This window comes from Delphinus delphis, chromosome 8, assembly GCF_949987515.2.
Source record: "Delphinus delphis chromosome 8, mDelDel1.2, whole genome shotgun sequence".
NCBI lineage: Eukaryota > Metazoa > Chordata > Mammalia > Artiodactyla > Delphinidae > Delphinus > Delphinus delphis.
Genome location: NC_082690.1, coordinates 15,613,689 through 15,625,468, shown reverse-complemented (window position 1 = coordinate 15,625,468; position 11,780 = coordinate 15,613,689). Strand labels below are relative to the sequence as shown.

Here is an 11,780-nt window from a genome sequence, read left to right as displayed (position 1 = left end):
AATAGAATGTGTATATTAAACATAGTATTGAATCATTGTTAAATTTTGATGATTTTCTTGTTTCTGATTATGTAAACCAATATGTTTTTAGGAAATACACACTGAAGTATTTGTGGGTAAAGGGACATGACGTCTGCAAATTACTCTCAAACAGTTCAGAAAAAATAATGTATGTCTTACATACATGGAGACAAAAGCAAAAATGTGATGAAATGTTAGTAATTGGTGAGTTACAGGATTTAGGTGTACTGGATTTTTTTATAGTATTCTTGGGACTTTTCTGTAAATTTGAAATTATGAAAAACAAAATTTAAATATCACCATTCAAAAAAATAAAATTATAAAAAAAATCACCATTTAATCCTATCTCCACCATGTACTTACAGATGTAACCTTGGATAAACCATGAAATCTTCCACACTTCTAGAAAGTAGCTATTAATACCACCACGGGATCATTCTTCAATGGTAGACTGATTTACTAAATAAAAGAGCTTGGTGCAAATGTAGAGGGGAAAGAGGGCCTGGGGTACCTCCCTTCTGGACCCCCAAGGTTCCCAAATGAAAGCGGCGTGGGGGGGGGGGGCTTGCAGAAAGACGTGGCAAGAAGCACTCCGTGGAGGCTCGAGAGCAAGGGTGTCAGCTGGACTGGGCACACCTGAGCGGGCTCCGACCCAAGTCAATCAGAGCGCGGGTATTTGAGGAAGTGCTTCCCAGGCCTCAGCCTCAGTCTCTCCAGACTCTCCCACCCTGTGCCGGCTCTCCCTCCTCTAGCTAATCGTGGACCTGAAGCTCCAGCACCTAGACTTCTGGGCCAGCTTCCATGGCCAGGTCCCGGGATTGCTGGACTGGGACATGGGGAACGAGTGCTTTCTGGCCTTCACCACTACGCACCTGCCCTTAGCGGAACAAAACCGTGAGTGTCCGAGAGGGGGGTCGTGGGGGATGGGCGCGCCGCGGAGGGTCGGAGGCTCGTGGGCGCGCCGGGCCGGAAGCTCCCCGGCCTTTGACTTGCTCGCCACTCGCCCCCGCGAGCCCCGTGACTATGTCGCGTTCGGGGCCCCGTGCCCCCTTTGTTGAGCTCTGGAGCTCCCACCCCACCCCAACTTTTTCCGGGCAATGGAGTCCCCGCCTCGATGGAAAGCCCAGGGAGGGCAGGGGTCCTGCCTGAACACGGCCTTTCAATCCTACCCCACCCGCCCCGGCTAAATCCCAGAACTTTCTAGGCCTCTTCTCGGCCTTTTCTCCGTGGCGCCTACGCCATCGGGGCACACTACGTTTTCGTTCATCTTTCTCTTAAAATCTTTTTAAAATCGGTTTTGTTCGTGGCTGTATACCACCTCTTAATACATTGTCTGACACCTAGAGGTGCTCAATATTTGCTGAATGGATAGTTGACCGTTGTCTTTTAAAAACTTTTTTTGTTTGGTCCTCAAGTGTTGAGATTTGAGGTAATCACCTCCTACATTCATGGTACATGATTGCCATCTGTTTGGGCAAAGTACTTGGATTAACTCATTCAATCCCCACCCACTTTTGTCACCTCCCACACTCCCATGTATCAACCCTAATCCATTTAATGTCTTTAGATAGGTGTATCTTTGAAAACTGTTTAGCATTATTTTGCTTTTATAGGTGACCTTAATTTACATAAACTCATTGCTTTTTTTTTTTCCTCATTCAAATTGTTTTTGAGAGTTATTTCAGTTGCTAAATGCAAATCTGGTTCATCATTTTTTTTTTTTTTTTTTTTTTTTTGCGGTACGCGGGCCTCTCACTGTTGTGGCCTCTCCCGCTGCGGAGCACAGGCTCCGGTCGCGCAGGCTCAGCGGCCATGGCTCACGGGCCCAGCCGCTCCGCGGCGTGTGGTGTCTTCCCGGGCCAGGGCACGAACCCGTGTCCTCTGCATCGGCAGGCGGACTCCCAACCACTGCGCCACCAGGGAAGCCCTGATTCATCATTTCTGATTGCTGTGTGGTAATCTATCATCTGCATACATTACTTTTTGCATTTTAATTCTCCTTACTGATGGAGACAAAACTCCATTGGAACTCTTTGCAACCATAAGTAATGCTGACAAACATTCTTGTATCTTCACTGATTCAAGAACTATTTATTGAGCACCTCCAATTTGCCAGGCACTGTTCTGGACACTCATGTGATACATCATGAACAAAACAGACAAGTCTTCATGGAGCTGACATTCTACTGGGGCCACACAGGCAATCCACATCAAAATAAACAAACAAACAAACAAACAAACAAATAAATGGTATGTTATAAGGTGATAACTGAGATGGGGGAAAAAGGACATGGTAAGAGGGCTCAGGAATGGGGGCTGGGAGGTGGTGGCAGCTACAGTTTTAAATAGGGTTGGTCTTCATTGGGAACATTGTATATGAGGGTTGGTCTTCATTGGGAACATATGAGAAGAGCAGAGTTGAAGGAGGTGAGATAGTGAGCCGGAGGATACTTAGAGGAAAAGTTTCCCAGGCAGAAAAAATAGCCAGTGTAGGAAACCCTCAGGAATATGTCTGGAGGAACTGGTAAAGAGGCCAGTGAGGCTGGATCAAAGTAAATGAAGAGAAGAGTTCAGAGGGTGTGGGTCGTGGAGCGGAGATCAGGAAGAGCCGTCTTCCCCTTTGAGGGCGTTAGGGTTGATTCCAAGTAAGATGCAGCATGGTTGAAAGGTTTGGAACAGAGGAGTGCCATGATCGCCAGCTTAGTGAGTGACCTGTGCTATTGCATAGTGTGCCTATACTTGGTTTAACGTCCTGCTATCACTGTCTTAAGATTTTTAATAATTTTTGAACAAGGAGGCCCACATTTTCCTTTTGCACTGGGCCCTGCAAATTATGTAGCTGATCCTGAATGATCTATAGTCTGAAAAGATCACTGTGGCTGCTGGGTTGAGGGTACACTGTAAATGTAGAGCGACTGGGAAGCCAGGAGACTAGTTAGGAGGCTACTGTAGTAATCCAGACAAGAGCCGATGGCAGACTGCACCACCAGGGTGGTGGCAGAGGATGTGGTGAGAAGGTAGAACCAGGTGGATTCGCTTGATGGATTGGATGTATGGTGTAAAAAAGAGAGATTAGAGGATGACTCCTCCAGAGTTTTTGGCTGGTCAAGTGCAAGGATGGAGTTTTCTTGTAGTGAGATGGGGTAAGCTCCTGATAGGATATTTAGGGAGGAAAATCAGGAGTTCTGTTCTGAACACTCTGAGTTTGAGATATTTTTTAGATATCCAAGTAGAAATGTTGAGTAAGCTGGTGGATATATAAGTCTGCAATTCTGGAGAGAGGTATGCAGATATAAATTTTGAGAGTCTTTGGTACATGCCTGGCATTTAAGGGGTGAGAATAGAGAAGAACCAAGGATGAGCCCTGGGGGGCATTCCATTCTAAAGAGATTGGAGAGGAGATAAACCAAAAAAAAACTGAGGAAATGACCATTAAGAATCAAAACTGGTATTGTGGTTTCCTGGAAACCAAGTGAAGAAAGTGTTTCAAAGAAGGAGTGGTCACAGGACAGGAACACCGCTGTGAGAGATCAGGTCAGAGGTGGGCTGACTATTGGATTTAGCAAAGCAGAGCCTTGATTATATGGTTTTGGTGGAGTGCAGCCTTGATCATAGTGGTTTTGGTGGAGTGGTGGAGAAGAAAGACTGATTGGCAAGGGTTTAAGTGTGGAAGGGAGAGGAAGTGGAGACAAAGTACAGGCACTTCTTTCGAGGAGTTCTTCCTCAAAGGAAAGCAAAAATATGGAGTAGTGGCCTGGCACAGAAAGTGGGGACAAAAGAAGTTCTTGTTTTTAACAAGATGAGAGAATTAACAGCATATTTGAATGATGATAATGGTCCAGAGACAGAAATTTATAACAGAAAAGAGAGGAGACAGGAATTCCCTGGCCGTCCAATGATTAGGACTTGGCACTTTCACTGCTCCCTGGTTAGGAAACTAAGATCCCACAAGCCTCCCGAGGCCAAAATAAATTTCATACACTGTCCTTGAGGAGGCATGGGGCCACCTGTGTCAGAGAGAGCAGGGGAGGGAGATGGACAGAGGCACTATCCTTTGATCCCACTGAGATCACCCATCTGTTGATCCCATCACCCTTCCCCTGCTCTCAAAGAGCAGAGTTAGAGGGGATGTCCTCTCTGTAACTAACCTGGAATCCCCCAAACAGGCTCACTCTCTTGCATACACCGTTGACTCCTTTGGCTCTCTATGGCTTTGGAACACTTGCTTGGCCAAACCACACCCTGATTAAATCCAACCAAACAAGTGCTCCAAAGCCATAGATCAATGGATTGGGGTTATCAGTTGGTATCAAAAGAGATGGCTGGAAAGAGGAGGTGGTGCATTTTTACATGGTGCAAAAATGAGGTTATGGAGAGGTTGCAGTTATTGGTTTAGGTTATGACAGTGAGGACTGTCTACATTAGGTTGGAAGGCAGAATTCTGGGAGGAGAAGAGTTCAAGAAACTAGAGCCCAGGTTATTAGGATAATCATCTATGTATCTATTGAAATAGCCAAGATTTAAGGCAGGAGTAGCACTAGTGACAGTGAGCCAGGAACTAAATTCCTCTAAATGAGGGGGAGTGGCCGAGAATTTGGTAGATGATGGTAGCAATGAAAATTAGTATATAAATTCTTCTATTAACTTGAATAGACACACCCAGGATTAGACAGTAAATTGTAGTGCTGCCTGATTATTCTTCACCAGCACCAGTTGCTATTCAGATGTAATAAAGGATCCTATTTCACTGCATCTTTGCCAACACTTGGTATTACCTCTTTTTATAATTCTTGTCAGTTTGATGTAAAGTATTATATCATTCTTTTATTGTGTTCCTATTACTAGTAAGGCTCAGCATCTTCAGGTAGCCCCTCCTTCTGAATACTGATTCGTATCTTACCCATGTATAGATTTGTCTTAGCCTTTATTTTTTGATTTGTAGGAGCTGTCTATCAGAGAATTGAGAGTTCTGGAAATGATTTTTTTTCTGGTTTATTGTCTATTGATTTTTTTTTTTTCCCTTGTGAGTTTTACTGTGCAGAAGCTTTCAATCTTTTTTTTTTGGTGTGGTACGCGGGCCCCTCACTGTTGTGGCCTCTCCTGCTGCGGAGCACAGGCTCCGGACGTGCAGGCTCAGCGGCCATGGCTCACGGGCCCAGCCGCTCCACGGCATGTGGGATCTTCCCGGACCGGGGCACGAACCCGTGTCCCCTGCATCGGCAGGCAGACTCTCAACCACCGCGCCACCAGGGAAGCTCACCTTTCAATCTTTATGTGTTATAATATCTGCATTAAATGTATAGGTTAATTTGAGGATAATTGGCATCTTTATAGTATGTATTATATGTCTTTATTGAAGTTTTTTAGGTCCTTAAGTAGTAGGTACATCTTTTTCACACAAAGGTCCATTCTTTGATGAGTTAACCCCTAGATACATTATAACTTTGGTTGCTATTGTGAACAGCACCTTTTTGAAAAAAAAAAATATTTTCCAGTTTCTTAATGCTGGTATAGAGGAACAGTGGTGATTAGTATGTTGGTCTTATATCCAGCAAACTTGCTGGACTCTTATTGGTTCTAATAATTTATATATCGATTTTGTATGGTTTTCTGTTAATCTATGTTTTTTTCTGTAAATAATTATAGTTTGGCCTTTTTCTTTCTTATATCTCTTACTACTTTTTCCTTTTTAGAATACTGTGTTGAACATTAACGATGTAATGGGCATCCTTTCTAATTACTGAGCTCTCTAATAAGTATATCATCATTTTCCAGACAAAAACCTAGATTCATCTGTAATATGACGACACTCATGGGGACAATGATAGTTCCCCCTAACTGGACCAGAAGCCAGCTTCATGTCGAGCAGCTAGCTCTAATATATACCTGATTTACTCTAAGCCCACCATGTATTCATTCATCCAGTTAAGTTGAGCTCCTCCCATGCACTAGGCAGTGAAGGAGACAGACCTGGAGATAGACACTAAGCAGGTAGTTACAATAAAATGTGTGCTATGGGAGTGTTTGGACAGGTAGTCAGAGAAGGCCTGCTTCAGAGAGAGGTTTAAACAGAGACCTGATGGGTGAGTAGCAATTAACTAGGCAAGCAGGAAGAGGGAAGAGTGTTTCCAGCAAAGGGAACAGCTTATGGGAAGGCAGAGGATCTAGATGTGGTCTGTTGGAGATGGGTGGAGAGCCTGGGAGGAATGACTCAACACTGATGAGGAGCCAGGGCCTTGTAGACTATCTCAGGAATTTAGATTTGGCCCAAAGGCAATGGAAAGCCATCAAAAGGTTTTACACTGAAGGGTGGCATGATTGGATTAACATTTTGGGAAGATCACTCAAACTGCAATACGGTAAGTTAAAGAAAAGAAGATAAGCAGACCTTTTAGGTTATAGGCTCGGACTAGGATGGTAGAACTTGGTGATTGATTGGGTGTGGCTGTACGGGAAAGAGGAGTCAAGAATGATTTCCACTCATGGACACAGAAAACAAACTTATGGTGACCAAAGGGGAAGTGGGGGGGGGGCGTGGGGGGATAAATGAGGAGTTTGGGATTAACAGATACACACTACTGTACATAAAATAGATAACCAACAAGGGCCTACTGTAGAGCACAGGGAACTATGTTCAATATCTTGTAATAACCTACAATGGAAAAGAATCTGAAAAAGAATATGTGTATATATATGCTTGTGTGTGTGTGTGTGTGTGTGTGTGTGTATAAAACTGAATCACTTTGCTGTACACCTGAAACGAACACATTGTAAATCAACTATACTTCAATTAAAAAATGGAGAAAAGCTTCTCTGGTGGCGCAGTGGTTGAGAGTCCGCCTGCCGATGCAGGGGACGCGGGTTCGTGCCCCGGTCCGGGAAGATCCCACATGCGCGGAGCGGCTGGGCCCGTGATCCATGGCCGCTGCGCCTGCGCGTCCGGAGCCTGTGCTCCACAACGGGAGAGGCCACAACAGTAAGAGGCCCACGTACCGCAAAAAAAAAGAATGATTTCCAAGTATCTAGCCTGGACAGCTGGTTAGATGGGGCCATATGCTGAAACAAGGAATGCAGGAGCAAGAGCAGGAAAATGCAGTTGAGTTTTAGAAATGTTGTTCAAAATGCCTGTGGGTTATCCCATGGGCAGTTCTAGTTAAGGGCTAGCAGAGAAGTCTGGGCTAGAGATAAAGATTTGTAAGCCTTGAGTTTATAGATGGTGACTGACTAAAGTAACAGGCATTAATGAGATGGTTTAGGGGCCGTAATGTGGGGTGAGAAGAGAAGAATGCAGAGGAGAATGAAAAGGTCAGAGAGGTAAGGGGAAACCAGTAGAATATGGCATCATAACTTCCCAGGCAGGGCCCATAGCCACCTCCCAGGGAAGCTTCAAGGGGCCGAAATGAAAATCCTAGGATGTTTTGACTCTCTTCTTTTCTTTTTGCTAGTTGCCAGATATAAACTCCGAATAGTTGAGCCACCAAAACTACCTCTGGAAAAAAAACCCAACCCTGATAAAGATGGTGAGTAGATGGGAGTGAGTTCTCTGACATGGCCCTGTGGCCTGGGCGGGACACCCAAAGCCCATGACCTATGGCCCTCAATCTCCTTTTTCTCTGCACAGGTCCAGATTTCGAGCCCAACCTGTGGATGTGGGTAGACCCCAACATCGTGTTCCCCCCTGGAAAGCTGGAGGTCCGAGAACCCAGTAAGGGGAAGAATCTGACAAGCATAGTCCCTTCCCCTCAGCCACCCCCAAAAGAAGAGGACTTTGCCAAATGCCCACAGGCCACAGTGGTGGAGTCACCATCACTTTCTGGAGACCAGTATCCCCCTCGGAAGCGGTTTGCCTCTTCCAACAGCAACTGGGAGGTAGGGATTTCTGGGCTGTGGGATGGACTTGGCATGTAGGCAGGGTGGGCACAGGGATGATGCAGCAGAGAGTTCTGTTTTCTTAGGGTTAACGAAGGGTTAATGGGTTCAGAAATTAGCTGTGCCCCTGGGTTGGGGAGAAGCCCAGATGGTGGCCCTAGACCACCACCCCTTCCTGCCACTGCACCCCTGGAGTAGAGGCTGTGGAGTCAGGACCAGTTCCTACTCTGTACTCCTCTAGCTCACAGAAGAGAAGGAGGCTGAGGACCAGGATGACAGCTCCTCTGTGGCTCTCCAGTCCCCTCACAAAAGGGCCCCCCTCCAGAGTCGGAGGCTTCGGCAAGCCAACAGCCAGGAGGGGGGGCTGTGGTCCCGGCCCCCTCTCAATTACTTCCACCTAATTGCACTGGCATTAAGAAACAGTTCCCCCTGTGGCCTCAACGTGCAACAGATCTACAGTTTCACTCGGTATGTGCCGGGGGCCCTGTGAGGAGGGCGAAGGGAGGGGGCAGGGCCCTGCTCTGATACCTTCCAGGCCCTGGGCTGCTGCTTCAGTTCCCCCATCTGGGTCTGAGAGGATGCTTCTCCTTTCCCAGGCACTGGTTCTGGGTTGCCCCCGACTGTGTGTCCACACCTCACATAGACAGAAAGATAGTCACCCCACCCCCTTTCACATCTAAGAAACTCCACCCTTTTTATACCTTAGTTCCTTAACATATAAAATCACCCAGGTCATAAATTCTCCCATCTTCCCTCTCAAGAACACCCAGTATAAAATCTGGTTTCCCCAACAGTTTCTCAAATGCCTTCCCTTTGGACTGAACTGCCTGGCACAGCCTGTTCCCCAAGGACCCGGGGAAGCCGGGCTGAGAAGGGATTTACATTGAGCTTTGAGAGTCGGGTACCCATGAGTATGATGAGTTTCTCGGACCTTTTCCCTCTGTTATCAGAAGAGTCGCAGAGTATTAATCCTCAAGAGGCGTCCTCCTTGACCAGGATTCCTCTGACAGGAGCTTGTTGGCCTGATTTCTGCTCTGTTCCTGTTGCAAGTCAAACTCCTGAGCCCTCGGAGGGAGGGAGGAAAGCGAGCCAGGGAGTGGGGGCAGTGAACTGGGTCTTTAAGGTGAGGCTCTGCACAAGCACTGCGCCAGGTGGAGGTCTGACACATGCTTAGTCGGCAGGGTGCGTCGTGGGCCAGCTTGCCCTTCTCCGACGTGAGAGAAGGGCTGAGGCTCCTGGCCCCCAGGGAGAACATTCTCCAGGGTAAGGCATCTCCCAGAGAGACCACACCTCTCCTTACTATTCCTCCCTGTCTGCAGACAGCATTTCCCCTTTTTCCGGACGGCTCCTGAAGGCTGGAAGAATACCGTGCGTCACAATCTCTGTTTCCGAGACAGCTTTGAGAAAGTGCCGGTCAGCATGCAGGGTGGCGTCAGCACACGGCCCCGATCCTGCCTCTGGAAGCTGACCGATGAGGGACACCGCCGCTTTGCAGAGGAGGCCCGCGCCTTGGCCTCCACTAAGCTGGAAACTATCCAACAGTGTATGAGCCAGCCAGGTGTGAGGCCTCGTCACACATGACCCAAGGCCGAGCGTGCAGGGAAGGAGCCAGGGTCCCATGGGGGGCAGGGCGTGGGGAGGGGGTGGCACCTTCTGTAGGAAGGGGAGAGAACAGCAGTGCTCTGAGACCCTGGGGTGGTACCTGCCTCAGGGGTCCCCCCACGCACAAGCATGGAACCTGAGGTGCTGGGAGCTGATGGAGAAACAGCTAAGGTGTAGCTGGCCCTACTCACAGCCCCGCAGCCTGGGGAAATGGTAACCACACAATGTGAGAAGCATGGTATAAAAGGTTCTCTGCAAAGGGGGCTTTTTCTTCTCCTGGAGACCAGGTGGCATTTGGGCCTTGAGAGAGGAAAAGTAGATCATTTGCCGTGAGAGAGCTTTCCAGGCTTAGGGAACAGCGTCTGCAAACGGCAGATAGATCCCTTTGATCTTTCCTTACAGGTGTGATGCCCTCCCTCTTCGACCTTTAGTTCCACAAACCATCGGTCAGCCCATGCCTTATTAAAGTTATCTGCAGCATCCTGGTGTGTCTGCGGTCCGAGGGTGGGGCAGGAGTGGGGGCGGAGGCGGGCTCTGAGGTTGGAAATGGGATGCCCTCAGAGCTGATGGGTGGGGCAGTTGCCTGGTGCACAGCAAAGGGAGCCCATGCTCTTCTTTCGTCAAAGGAACAAAACACTCAACCCTCTTTAGGTCCCATTTTTCTTGGGAGATGCTAGCATAAAGCAGCCAGGCCCGCAAAAGGCCCCCCCAAATCACCACCCACTCAAACGAGTGGATGTAATCAGCTGGGGACAAAGAGGAGAGGCCTAGGGAAGCACATCATCTATGGAACAGTTGAAGGAAAGACCTTTGGAGGAGGCCATGAAGGAGCAGTGAGGAAGGTGAAAGGAAAGAATTTCTTGAGAAAAGGAGTAGCCAGGCTTAAGTCTCATTTCCCTCTTTTAAGCATTGGGGGTGAGGGGTGGGAACTCAGAGCTGAGAGGCATGGCCCTTCGATACTTCCGGTTTCAGTAGAAACCAGAGCACTTGTCCTTAGAGGCTGCAGATCACAGCTGGGCTGCTGTGGCTTCCCTGGTTGCAGGAGACCGTGTCCAGGGCAAGGCCAGCTGCCAGCCTCAAACCTGAGGGATAGGGAGAAGCCAGGGGGACAGGTAAGGAAGGAACGAGATTCAGAGCTGTGTCGGGATGCCACGGCCATTTCCACAGTGCTTGAAGTTCCTTCCTGCTGGGTTTCCCACAGGGCTGAGATGACCCTTCTCATTCCCTCTCCTGCTCTTCCCTCACCCCACGACAGGCCTGTACAGAAACATGGCTCCAGCCTCAGACACTGTCCCAGGGGACTGGGCATCGCTACTCCCCAGAGGTAGCAGTGGGTGGTGTGTGAGTCTCAAGAAGGGCACTGGCTCTCAGCTCTGATGTAGCTGCTGGCTGCTCCTGCATCCTCGTTCTAGGAGAGCCTGCCTCAGGCAGCCACTTGCTCTTCAAGCTTGAGTGTCTTGATCAGGAAAATGAGTTAATGATGGCTCTTTCTTTTTTAAATTTTTATTTATTTTTATTGTTTTTGGACACACAGCATGGCATGTGGGATCTTAGTTCCCCTACCAGGGATTGAACCCGCGCCCTCTGCGGTGGAAGCGTGGAGTCTTAACCACTGGACTGCCAGGGAAGTCCCTGATGGCTCTTTCTTAGTACTGTACCAGCATGGAGATGGGGGGGGATGGAGTAGAGTGCTTCATACCAAACCTGGCTCCCAGTTCTAAATAAATGGTAGCTGTGTTTTTGCTTCTTGTGATGTCTAGTTAGGACCCGCCTCCTTCCTCCAGGATGCTGGTGGACTAGTAATGGCCTGGATTTACTTTCAGCACTTGGCAACTCTCAGTGGGAGCCGGGATCTTGCTCCATCTCTGACTCTCCGCTCTGCTCCCACTCAGCAGATGACCTGTCATCTCTCACTGTATCTTCTTTAGCACAGTTTTCTTAACATTTCTAAACTTGTTTCTTTTGCATGCAAATTGGGGATAATAAAAGTACACACAGATTTGATTTGGGAACTAAATAGGACAATGGAAAGTGTGTAGTCCTGTGTCTGGCATATTAACATTGAGTGCTTACAATTGGACCAGACATCATTCTAAGTGCATTTGCAGGTTTACTCCATATAGAGGCCTTAAGGAGTAGGTACTGTTATTCTTCTCAGGTAGTTGAGTGTGATAGCTATTTAAGGAGTTGCCTTCATTTCTGTCCACTTATTCAGCCCTTAATCCCTTGCAGTCTATAGCACTATAAAATCAGACTGCCTCCTCCCTAGTCTCTGAAACATGGTATTC

The 11,780-nt window shown here is 47.8% G+C and overlaps 1 protein-coding gene across 1 annotated transcript; it reads left to right on the top strand.

The window, feature by feature from the left end:
- The first annotated feature begins 854 nt into the window (after window positions 1–854).
- FOXR1 (forkhead box R1) lies at window positions 855–9,471 on the top strand. Its single transcript, XM_060017605.2, has 5 exons — window positions 855–915; window positions 7,467–7,541; window positions 7,643–7,890; window positions 8,132–8,358; window positions 9,210–9,471. Exons 1-5 carry the CDS (start codon window positions 855–857, stop codon window positions 9,469–9,471), a joined length of 873 nt encoding a protein of 290 aa, XP_059873588.1.
- Window positions 9,472–11,780: the final 2,309 nt, after the last annotated feature.